Here is a 13,136-nt window from a genome sequence, read left to right as displayed (position 1 = left end):
CCCCATCCCTCCCCCCAAAGCACGTGTATAAATGCCTCCAGACTCTACAGAATTAGGTAGGGTGAGCCATTGTCTTTTTCAAGGCTCTGCCACTGAGGTACCTCAGCCCAGCTGTCCTAAGTAATTGATCACGTTCTTTTCATCCAACACAGATTTACCAAATTCTTTGGATTTGCCTTTTTTTTTTAAACTAGGTTAGTGGTAGATCTCCCCTTTGCTCAGCCAGTGGACATGAGGGATCTGTACACAGCTAGTTTCTGTTAATTGATGTGTAAATCAGTGGCCATATTTAAAAAGAAGGCAGGGTAGATACGTCTTCACAGACTAACTAAATAATATAGAGCAAGTGAACCCAAGTTCACTTAAAAAGTCTTGTCTTAATGGGGGGGAGGTTCATTCCTCCACAAGTTGTCACTATGATTTTCTTCAGGACAGCTGTTAGTTGCAGGTACAAATCTGAGTACTTAAATGACCAGGTACCTAGCATGGTTGCAAATGTGGTGGATCACTACCTAAGTGGCTGGACTTACACTTGTAGTGTATCATGGGCTTGAGAGCTGGGGAACCAGCTTTTGCCATTCTCTATTCCTGTTCAAAAATCCTTCCTGTTAAAAACCTTTGACAACTTGTGCAAATTACTTCTCAACCTCCTCCACCCCAACCCAATAAATCAATGAGAGGATCAGTAAGGATCTTGCCTGGGATACAGTGCTAGGAGTTTGGGTTCTGATCTTTGTTCTTCCAGTGACCCCTGCAGGAGTCTCTGGGGCTTGTGTGTCCCACCTGTAGGTTTCCCATCTGTTAAGCAATTTATCTACCTAACTATTTCTTGGGAGTCTTAATGCTTATGCAGCACTTTCAAGACGGTCTGATGAAAGACACTCTAGAGGTATGTAATTTATGACAGTTAAAGCACCAAGCCCCTGGTCTCTCTCTAATTCTCCATTTTTCCCTTAGGTTGTTACCTACCTTTAGTTTCAAGTGTGTTTTTTTCAAAAATGCTATTCCTTTCCATTTTTTTAAAGTAAGAGAATTAAGATCAAGGACCAGAAATTAAAGTATCTTGTGATCCCTATTCCAGGGAACATCAGAAAGCATTGCTGCACAGAAGTTGTGTGTCATTAACACCCAGGAACACTAATGAAGCATGAGGTTTACATGATAGCAGATTGAAAATGGAATCAGATTTTCATATTCAAAGCCAATGCATCAATGATTGCCGAAAAGTGAATCCTAATAAACTTGTGCTGCCATTAGGATTCAGTGTGATGCTGCTAATCCAAATTGATTTGACATTTCTTTGTCTTTTTTTGCATTGCATTGGCAGTGGGTTCTGATATAATGGTAATGATGGGGGACTGGGTTTTTACACCATTCAGCTCTGAAACCCCCTATTGTAAATGGTTCATAAAGGAGGAAACACAGCAAGTGTTCCATTTTAAACATTAGAGAGCCATCAGGGATAATGGGATGGGAGACCTGGGTCATTTTCTGTTTGTTTGTGGGAAGTTTGTTTCAAGGGATATATTAGAATGTGTGTATCTCCGTGCATTTGTAATCACCAGATAACTACTTTTTAATTATTGTTTTAATAATGTGGGACAAGGGGAAAGGATGCAGAATGAAAGTGCACTCTTTGGACAAGGGCTCATTCCCAAGGAATGATCCCTTGCAGAACCCCTCCACGGTGCTGAGTACTTCTTGGTAATGAGCTTTCTGTTCTGCCTGTAGCCCTGCACTTTTGGCACAGCTCCTGTGTATAATCTCACTAAGCCACACTCAGGCATGTTGCTGGGGGAGGGGGCGGGGAAGTGCCATTAATTTGTAGCTTTGGTATAGGTGGTGCACCGGGCTTGCTGTCTCAGTTGATTCTGGGCTGGATCACAGCTACAAGGAAGAAGATCCTGTGGTTAAGACACTGGACTAGAGCTCAGAGGATCTGGGCTGCATTTTCAACTCTGTTGTATATTCTTCATGACCTTGGACATTTCTTAGGCTTTCCTTTCCTCTCAATAAAATGAGGATGATGGTTATTCCTGTTTAACTTTTGCCTTGCCTGTTTGGATTAGGGCAGGGACCATGTGTTTGTTCAGCTTGGTGTATCCCAGGTCTCATGCAAGGCACTACTGCACTATAGGTAATAAAGTTCAATAAAGATATTTAGGCACTACTGCACTATAGGTAATAAAGTTCATGGCCCACTGGCTGCCTGGTCACAGGCATGTATACTTGGTGGTGCTTCAGGTGCTCATCAGCCCTCCAATAATAAGCTGTGGGCCACTCACTGTTGCCTGTATTAACAAAACTGGTTTGGAGAAAGTCCATCTCCATTGTGTGCAGGCAGTGAATGGAAGATGAAGGGTATTGACTGGTACATTTGGGGTCCTGTTCTTTGTCGGCTGCTGTAGTGGGCCACAGGAGTGGAGAACCATTAGTATCTATGTATGTTTATGGGTTGAGTGCCAGAGAGCACTGTAGTTTTCTGCCTTTTTTTTTCTCTCTGCATCAAATGGTAATAAATTAGCACACTTTACATGTGATCTAGGAGTTTATACTGAGGTGCTCCCAAGCCACAGACAGAAACTCATTTGGATTGCCTGCACAGGAAACTATTAATGGCCCCTTTCCCTTGGACACCTGTGTGACTCCTCTCCTGTTTTTCTTGCAATAGTGTCCTGCCCATAGTTTCTATAGTTGAGGGAAGCCTTTCAGATGGGGCATGGGGAAGGCTTGTTGGGCAATGCTGCAGCTGGAAAACAGTTCTTGGAGCATGCACCAGTGCTCCCATCTGTGTCAGCTGAAAGAGAAGCTGGTTGAGGAAATTCCTGTGAGCTGTTCATGCTGCAGTGTCAGCCTGGTGAATCAGATCAGGTGCCAAGCTGCAGGGCAAACAGCAGCCCAACAGTAAGCTACTTTTGTCTTAAAGAAACTGGGCTTTATTCAGATGTATGTGTCCTTTTTGGGAAATGGAGAGATCTCAATGCCTTGCTCTTATGTACTGCAGGAGGCTGACACAGATGATAACCAGGGCACACTGGGCTTTGATGAGTTCTGTGCCTTCTACAAGATGATGTCAACACGGCGTGACCTGTACCTACTCATGCTTACTTACAGCAACCACAAGGACTACCTGGACACAGAGGATCTGAAGCGCTTCCTTGAGATCGAACAAAAGGTAGGCTGGAGTCAGGGGAGCACTGGCTCTTCTCTTCCTGCACAGCACTAGTGACAGTTAGAATAATCAGCCAGGTTGTGGAGGGAACTTGTTACGCAGAATCCTTAATGGTTATGAATTGCAAACCCCGCCAACCCTGGAGGGGCATAGCACTGTGCATAGCTTATTTTGCTGGCCTCAGAGGATTTGGGGGGTGTGAGTTTTAAATGGAGCCTCTTTTTTTAGGCTGCTTATTCACAGCAGAGCTTGTACATTACTTTTATTGGCAGAGGGAAATGATTCAAGCAGTCCTTAAAGCTTGCCTTCTGCCTGGTCCAAAGCTTGTTCCAGTAACATATTATTTGAATGAAGTGCTTGTGGAACAGAAGGATAAACAGAACTAGATGGAACCAGGCAGAAGTTGAGAATATACCATAAAGTTGTTTCACTCACACTACTGCAAATGCACCCTGAGTTACCTACTCCTTTTCTAGTCAGCAGCCTTCCATAATCAGACACTTTCCAGTCAAGACAAACGTCATGTGTCCTAGTGATGCAGGCCATGAAACTGAGAGTTCCTAATTGGAATGACCCTTTGAATGAATAAAGATTGTTTTTGCATTTCTGACTCTGTAATGTTAACTGAGCAATTGCCACTTAAGGAGTGCTTTGCAGTTTATCAGCTACTTTGCTGTTATGTAATAAAATTATGGCCATAGTACCTGTTGAATAGGCACTGTGTCCTGAGCTGATGACTTTTACATTTGAAGAGAATCCTCAAAAAAGTTAGTTTGATAAGCAGGTCTCCTTGTAAGATTTGTGATCTCAGCCCAAGTGGCTGTGAATACTATACAGTTTTTTTCCTGTTGGGCATGAATTAATTTTTTTACAAAGCAAGAGCATTTCAGAGATAGACTTAGAAATTGAATAGCTACTTACATGTGGTCACGTGGCTCTCTCAGACAATTGGATGATACTGGCATAAACCACTGGATTTTATTCTTGCTGTTGATGCTACTTCTGGCTTATGTGAATTGTTCCTGGAATCTCCCTATTTCTTTTCTGTCCCCCCATCATTGTCCCTATGGCTTTCTTTTATTGTGTTTCTTTCCCTTACAAAAAAGGGATTGGCATCTGGCATCTAGCTATATGGACATAGTGGGCTTTTCTAGTATCAGGCAGTCTGATACTGAGTTAAGCTCTGCCTTTGACTTGCTGTGTAGCCCTTGGGCAAATCTCTGAATTACCCTGCCTGCCCCAGTTTCTTGGTCTGTACTGAGTGGGGGGAGAAGAGTGGGGGGCTTCCCAGGGCGTTCAGAGGATTAATTAACAGCTTGGACATCACTTTGAAGATGGAAAGGACTAAATATTATTAGGCAGCTTCAGCACTTAATATTTCATTACTATAATGGAGTCATACAAAGCACAAATTGTTTTGTCTGTATCACTGATTTGAAACAGATGAAGAATTTATGGCCCAACAAACCAAATGGTTCTCTATTATACACAGAGGTTTATTCTCAGCCAATAGCTAATGGCAAACATTACACCTAATGCTGCTCATAAAAACCTAAGACATTTCCCAGCTCTTCAGAGACAAACTCCTAGCTCTATAAACTTTATTAATCAAATATTGAATTTCACCTAGACACCATCTCCATAGTTATTTATATGCTATCAGCTGAATAGCAGCAAACTAATCTCCTGTTTTCCGTTGTATTAGCTGCTATGTACAAAAGAATTAATGATTCTATTCCTTGTGCTACATGAGCTAAACACCAAGGTTTGCATACTTATGCACATTAATCATTTGTATCCATCCATCCCTGCCACAGATTGAAAATGCAGGCATGCTCTATTTCCCAATGGCTCATGGAGACTCATGAAAAAGGAACTTAACAGATCTCACTGCAAAGTGTTCTTAATGTTCTAACAGTAAAAGAGAATTAGCCTCCTCGCTGCATGTGGTGGTACATGCATGCATACACACATTCTGTTCCGGCTCCAACATCACAGCTCAACTAGACAAGCGTTGGTGCAAACAGCCACCTGCTAGCTTAAGTAATCACCTTGGCTACTGGGGGCAGCAGTGAATGATGCTGGTTTCTCACTCTTTAGACAAGTTCCAAATCATCTAAAATACACATTGTGAATGGAGAGCAGTCTCAGGGAGCAGAGACCCCATGTGAATGGAATGACAGGACTCACACAATAGGGCACTGAACCTTCAAATGCCAGCACTCTCCTGTTTATGATCCGCGTTCAGAGTCCCCTGAGTATCTGACAAAGTGAATAAACAACTGTCCATTCCCTCTGTGCTCACTGTGCTTTTCCACGTGTGGGGATGTGTTTCCATTTCACTGGGCTATTGATTCTCCCAGTGCTGAATGAAAAAAATGAACTCCAGCCACAGGACTCAATCAGCAGCTAATCACGGGCACAGACAACACATAGCTCCCCAGGCCAACTCCTATGGCTGACACTGCCTTCTTTAATGTGATATGGGTAGAGCGAGCAGGTATCCATACCATAGGTTTGAGGTGTGTCAATAAAAATGGAACAAATGAATGTATTGGCATTAGCAGCAGTGAGAAAGAGGCCTGCTGCAGCATTGAGGCAGAAATCTTGTGAAAACTAGATTCCTCAGGAAAAGCCCAGTATTTGCTGATCATAGCTGAAATGGGAATGGGCCAGAATGGCCTTTTATGGTGTCATTTTGAGGGCTTTTGCTTCCAAACCCAGCCAGAAACAACTACCCATGCTTATCTCTTGTTTGGTTTAAGTGGGGCACGCTCTTCTGGAAGGGAGCGTACACATGGCAGATTTACACTGGTGTAGATTACACTGCTGTCTGGAGCAGACAAACAGATGGGTCTCCCAGAGTATCTGCAGAAATAGATGCTGCTACAGGGCTTTGGTGTGGGAGCTGGTAATAATAGCCTGGCTGCACCGAGCAAAGTACATGTGCTGGGTGACATTTGGCTAGAGCTATAGGCAGATGACCTTTGCACAGGAGTGTAGTTACCCCTTTCTTTTGATGAGATAATTTACCCCAGGCAGAGAATACTGAGTTGTACTGGGTTAAGGCACTTACAGGGCTGTATCACTTTTTTAATGTAGTTGGAGCTCACCAGGAGTGACCTAATTTTTAGTGCCAGTGTCTCAGCTTTCCTGTGGATGAGACTACAATCCTGTCATAGATCAAAGCAAAACTTCATCAAAATGCTTCCAGTAATCTCCTGACCTTCTGAAACTTTGCTAATTATAACCCATTCTTCTTTCCTCTGTGTTCAGGAGCTCCATGTTGTTGCTTTCCTCCAAAGTGAAAACATTTTGATGATGCAAATCATGTAATCCTACCACTTAAAGACTCCATTGGTCCATAACAAAGCATGTGCTATTTGGATGCCCTGTGGGCTTAAGTACCAAGCACATTTGACCTAAAAACCAGAAATCAGGCTCCTATTTTATTGGCTGTGATCAGACAGCTGCCAAAGGGACAGTAACTTTTCACTATGCAGCCCGATTTCTTATCTGACTTGACACTGAGTGGCAGGAGTGAGAATCTTGCTGTTCAGTTGTAAAATCCTGGTGCTAATGTGAAAATCCAGCCAGTTGCTGAACTCTATTCAAAGAAGAAAACTAGGTAAGAAAAGGTCTGCTTTTTTAGTTAATGAAATGTTCTCCTTTCGTTGTTGCTTGCTCTCTAGATGACTAACGTGACCAAGGAGCACTGCCTGGAAATCATCAATCAGTTTGAACCATGTCTGGAAAACAAGAAGCAGGAGGCCCTGGGAATTGACGGTAAGTTGGTTCTTGCTGCTGCAGAAAAAGGCCATCACCTTTAGAGAGAGGTTTTCTAAATCCTAGAAAACCTCTTCTCTGAGTAGTGTATAGTGTATCCCATTATTCAAGGGATGCATCCTATGCTGTTCTATTACTGTTATTGGCAAAGCTGGGCTTTTCAAAGGAGGGTGAGAGAGGAACCCACAGGGAATCTTTGAAAGGGATAAATGATAACCAGGTCTGTCATTAAGAGTTTATGGGAGTTGGGGCATGTCTCAACCATTTGTGCCTCTGAAGTAACGCTCCCCAGACCCTGTTGATCTGCATGGACTTTGGGCCCTGGCTTTCCCAGGCTTTCTTGGAACTCTGGTTTCTTGAACTTTTGGCACTGAACTCTGCATCATGCCCTCATTTACACTAGAGCCAAGTGAGGGCAGCTGGTCAGATGCTGCCATGTTGATTTGCTCGTGTTGTATATTTGCTGAGCACTGATACCAGAGAATCCAGTCTGTTGACTTGACTTCTTGGTAACTGGACTAATCAGACTAATCTTTTCAGAGTCTGAGCTTTGAGACCAACTGCATTCATTTTATCACGTAGTCTGTCCTTCTGCAAAACAAGCTTGAGATACCTACATTGGATCTAGGAGGTCTGCCTGACCTGGAGTATCCCTGACTATTCACCAGATATTTAAGTAATGCCCTTTACTTCTCACCATCTGACTTTAAGAGGTGTGAGGAGTTATTTGTGCTTTGAAACGACCACAGACATTGGATGTTAAGCTCTATAAGCATTGCTTATGGAGAAGTCAAGCCTCTGAGTAACAGTGTGTGCTTTGCTCATATGCACGAAAGGGTCACCTTGACAAGAAGCACGCAGCTGCATTGTACATAGCTGGTGGCATTGTTGGGCGAGATTTCAGAGCAGCGTTGTTACTCTACCATGAAATAGAAGTCTAACCCAGGAGCCAATCCCTATGTCCTTAATTGAGAAGTTATTGCAGAGGGATTCAGTGTGATTTCTTTATATCTCCTCTCTTAGCTTTATGCATTTTCTCCTGGGGACAAAGGTTGTTACATGTATATTGCAAAAGGGAGAGTTGGAGTTGGGGTTCCAGTTCCTGGGGCTGTGACAGCCAGCCGGCCTGTTTGACTGCACCTCAGTCAGTCTGCATCAGTATCTCAGCTTGTGAATGAGAATAATAAGGCTAGCTTGTCTTCTTTCCATGAGGTTGTGGAGCTTAGCTCCACTAATCTCTATTAAGTATCTAGTGATCCTGTGGCACGATAGCAGTACAGAGCATCGCTCTTTGTTGTTAATTGTGCGTTGGAAAAAAAAATCCACGCACATTTATCTTATTTGAGTGAGCCTGAGACAGAACAGGCTTTATTTCCCTGCAGCTTCTCATGGGTAGCTGGCTGCAGATCCAAGAACCCACCTGGTATTGACAGAGCACTTGGTCTATCAAAAATGTTGAGAGAAGGTTACTTTTGGGTGACACGTCTAGGAAACACATCTCTGCCTGTTTCTTAATGTGCAGGAGACTGGCAAGGCATATACATCCAAGGCAGGAATTGTAGCTGCAAACTTAATGACTTCTGCAATTCTTTCTACTGTCCTAAACCTCTGTTTTATCCAGATTTTCTTCTATGTCTGGATTCTTAGTGGAATGGAGAAACTGGCGGCAATTGAGTATTTTAGACCATGCCTATCTGAACAAACACCTAAATCTTTGGTGTGTGCGTACAATGTTTGGGAGTATGCCTTGCAGGTTGCCCACTTCCAGCTAAATCTAGGAATGGCTAGGCTGCAGTTTGGTGTGTAAGCTCTAGTTATATTTTATTAGGATTGAAGAGAAGTGGAAGGGGATAAATCCCTTTTCTCTCTTGCCCAGGTACTTGAATAAGGGAGCTGTCAAGGGCTATTGTATTTCCAAGCATTCTTATTCCACCACTCTCTTTAATTGGGCCCTTCAGAGAGGCATTAGACCTTCAGGGCTATGGCTCTGGCACTTCTAGGCATCCCACTACCATCTAAGTGTTTTTCCAGAATAGGGTAATGATCCCAACACTTGAGAGAGGCTGGGAGCAGTTGTAAGCCAACCATTTGGGTCACAAGTCCAGAAGGGGCCCCCAAAAGATTGGGAACCACTGCCCTAGAGGGTTGGATCAAATCTATAGGTGGTGGAAGACCAGGGCTGTGGGGGCTTAGCCCCCCAAAACTAATTTTGCAGCAGCCGGTGACAGCAGCAACACCACGGTGCTGCTCAGCGTGCAGCCAGGCCAGTGCCCTATGTGCACTCAGCTCTGCATGGCTGAGGAAGAAGTTAACCATGCATTTGTTGCACTGCACAGAATACGTTAGGAGTTGTAGTTCTCATGCTGATGCATGCCCTCAGCCCCCACAAATGATATTTTCTCCCTCCATCTATGATCAAATCTGTACCCTGAGCAGAGAGGGTGGTTTTCTGTCCTGTGGCACTTATCTGCTAGGAATTGGCGTGAGAGAGTTGGCTTGTCTTATAGAGACACACAGGTACCTCTCACCTTCCCGTTCAGCTCAGTAAAGTGCTAAGTTTGACTATAGCCTTTCCTGAAAGGGTAACAAAACTCCTGAAGTCTTTGTTTCAGGCTCCCGGCATCACATTGATTCATCCATTTTTCCTCATTCGTAGGCTGATCAGCCTGGTTAGTGTTAAGTAATTATGGTAATTTCAGTATTAAACTTCAGCAAGTGCTTGAAAAAACCAACGGCACCAGTTCACGGGGTGCCCTATTAGCTGTGCACCAAACCACTCCTCTGACAGTTGAGTCTTCCAGAATGAGAGAGTGATTAATTTGCTGGGAGCAGCTGATCCTGTTTTCGTTAGTGTGCAAGTCGTCCCATTAATTTTTCATCCTATTTGATCTGGTTTGCCCAGCTGCTTGCTTTGACGCAAACTAGCCATGGCTTGCTGGGGGAGCTCTTTTGATTGTGGTATTCAGATCTTACATGCTGGCCTAATGCCACAGTGCGTTTGTGTCAAGGGTAGGAATTGGGAGTGTATTCATTTAGACTCCTAAGTTGCATCTGTCATACCCCATCAAATAGGGCTAGGTCTTGTAAATAATCTGTGGAAGGGGGCTAACTAGTGTTGTTATGGGGCTTCATGCCTCATTTTTGTTTGAGACCTACTTTCTGGGGGGCATTGTATATGAGTAGAGGTTCTTTGTGGTCAAGGAAAAGTGCAGACAGCATGGTCCCTGCTTGTTGAATGGTGGAGAGTGCCTTGAGGTGTTGCTGTTGGTGGCAGGTTGAGTGTTGGAATTGGAAAAATACCAATTACAAATATGATGGGTTCTACGTTAGCTGTTACCACACAAGAAAGAGATCTGGGAGTCACTGTGGACAGTTCGCTAAAAACATCAGCTCAGTGCTCAGCAGTTGTCAAAAAGGCAAACAAAATTTTAGGGATTATTAAGAAGGAATTGTAAACAAAACAGAAAGCATAATTTTGCCCAGGAATCCTGGTTTTCTGATTTTAAAAAAATTCCACTTTTCAGTTAAAAAAAAAAAAAAAAAAAAGTAACCCTAAATCCACATTTTTCCATGATTAAAATGAAACATCACTATATACATATATATGTGGTGTTTCATTTAAATTACAGAAAAATGTGGATTTGGAGTTACTTTTTTTTAACTGAAAACTGGCAATTTTTTTTTAAATCAGAGAAAACCAGAATGCATGATGCCCCTTTATAAATCCACAGTGCATCCATACCTTGAATACTGTGCTCAGTTCTGGTCCCCACACCTCAAAAAAAAATAGAGAAAACCTAGAGAAGGGCAACAAGGATGATCAGTGGCATAGAAAGGCTTCCATAAGACACGAGACTGAAGAGGCCAGGACTGTTCAGTTTAGAAAGGAGATTGAGCATGGGAGCAAGGGGCACCGCCTCTGAATCAGAACTCCCTAGACCTTAAATGCTGGAGGCTGGAAGTGAGAGAGGAACAATGGAAACAACCCTGGTCATACCCAGTTCACTCTCGCTTACAGAATCCATTCTCTGACACTGTCAAGACATGGCAAGATGGACCTATGGCCTGACCCAGTAAATAGCAGTTCTTACGTATGTTCTCATGTACTTAGGCATTTCCTTCAAACATGTATTTTAGGAGCATCTAATTGCTGTAGCAACAGCAAATTCAGCAGCTGTGCAGGGGATTGGACTAAATGACCCTGGAAGTCTTTCCCACCCTCTAATTCTGCGCTAAGTGGCATGAATGCAAGCCAGGCAAATAATGATTTAAACAGGGCAAGAAGGCAAAATTATTTTGATAATGATCTGTAGCCAACACGCATGTACTGCGCACACATTCATGTGTGGTCAGAATTGCTAAACAAATATTTTGCTTTCACCATGTACTTAACCCAGCTGTTTGTATGAAAAAGCTTTTTTAATTGGGATGAAGACACTTAGGTTCTGCAAAAATAATTTTAACCTACAGAATGTTATAGGTAATGGGACTCTTTCCTTTAGGTTATGCTGGAATCTGGCACAGTAGAAGCAGACTTCTCTTTAGCCTCTCTGGAGAAAGGCTGTTATTTTCCATTACCTTCCATAGGATCCTTCCACAAGGTTGGGCTGACCCACTAACCCAGCTTAGTTTTAGAACTACCATGCTGCATCCTATAGAGTTGTACAGAAGGAGATGACACAGCTGAATGCAGCTGACAGTCTCTATCAGGACCTCTGTCACATTTTCACAAGTTTTCCTGAGAACTTGCACATTCTGATTTGAAGGTGAAGTTTTGACATCCAAGGGCTTGTCTTTGCACAGTTTGCTGAAATAATTCAGTCGGCATGTCTACACCATGCACAAGTACTAAATGTGCAGTAAAGCTGTTCCTGTGCAGTCCCGGCAGCACGTGGGTCATTTCCAACCCTACTGTGCAGTAGCCTCAGCATCACAGTTAGTGCCTGCTGATGCTATGTTGCCATAGCAATGAGCTAAGTCATTGTAGCTCGTTGCAACAGCAGTGTAGTGTCTTGTGTAGATGCATCCAGTGTGTCAGGAATTACATTCCAGGGAATTATGCACAGAAAAATTCAAAATTATGCACAATTTTTTTTTTACAAATTAAACTAAATATAACACTATTTGAATCTTCTTTAGCTACTTCTTTAGGTACTTGTGTATGGCAGGGTTGTGTTGGGTGTGCGTGGTGGGGTTTGAAGGTGTGGGTGTGTGTGGGGCTCATGAAGGTGTGTGGGGAGGTTTGTGGGGGTGTGGGTATGGGAGTGTGTGTGATTTATGGGTGGGGGCCACATGCTCCCCTCTGTGCACAGCCCCACCACCACGCTTCCCCCATTCACAGCCCCTCTCTGCCACACACGCCACCCAGGACAGCTCCTGCCACCACACGTACCCCCCTGAGCATAGCTCCTGCCACCACATGCCCCCTTGGCACAGCCCCTGGTGCCAGCAGACCCTCAGGGTGCTCCTGGCCTCAGCAGGCAGAAACCATGGCAGTGCAGCTCTGGCAAATCCTGGGGGCTACACAGGGTGCCATGGAGCCAGCCCAGTTCAGCCTACTCGCAGTTGCCTTTGGGCCAGACTGGGCTGGTTCTGTGCCAGCACATGAGGCTCATGACACTGCAGGTGGGAACCACATGCAGCTGCAGGTATTCAGCTGCACACGTGTGCTGCCAAGGGCTCTGCCTGCCCTGGCCAGGATGCCGCCGCCAGTGATTTCATGGACATTACAGACATTAGGGCTGGAAGGGACCTTGGGAGATCATCGAGTCCAGCCCCCAACCCAAAGGGCAGGAAGTCAGCTGGGGGCATAGGATCCCAGCAAGAGAGGCATCCAATTTGCTCTCAAAAGTGTTCAATGTAGGTGCTTGAACCACCTCTGATGGCAGGCTGTTCCAGACCTTGGGGGCTTGGACAGTAAAGCAATTCTTCCTTATCTCCAGCCTGAAATGGCCTTGTAGTTGTTTATGACCATTAGACCTCATCATCCCTTGGGGCGCTCTGGTGAACAAATGTTCCCCCAAATCCTGGTGGTCACCCCTGATAAACTTATAGGTAGCCATCAGATCACCCCTGAGCCGCCACTTTTTCAGGCTGAAGAGTCCCATGGCTCTCAGGCTGTCATCGTAAGGTCTGTTTTCCTGACCTCTGATCATGCGCGTGGCTCTTCTCTGCACTC

General features: G+C 44.2%; 1 protein-coding gene across 1 annotated transcript in view; it reads left to right on the top strand.

The window, feature by feature from the left end:
• Positions 1 to 13,136, top strand: part of PLCH2 (phospholipase C eta 2) — a 358,008-nt gene that overhangs the window by 278,425 nt on the left and 66,447 nt on the right. Inside the window, exons 6-7 of the mRNA XM_019541274.1 lie at positions 3,005 to 3,175; positions 6,865 to 6,958. Coding sequence (XP_019396819.1) covers positions 3,005 to 3,175; positions 6,865 to 6,958 — 265 coding nt within the window. The remainder of the gene's footprint in view (positions 1 to 3,004; positions 3,176 to 6,864; positions 6,959 to 13,136) is intronic.

This window comes from Crocodylus porosus, unplaced genomic scaffold (assembly GCF_001723895.1).
Source record: "Crocodylus porosus isolate Cpor-Errol unplaced genomic scaffold, CroPor_comp1, whole genome shotgun sequence".
NCBI classification, from domain to species: Eukaryota; Metazoa; Chordata; order Crocodylia; family Crocodylidae; genus Crocodylus; species Crocodylus porosus.
The sequence above is the reverse complement of the archived record's forward strand: the minus strand, read 5'-3'. Positions and strand labels throughout refer to the sequence as shown.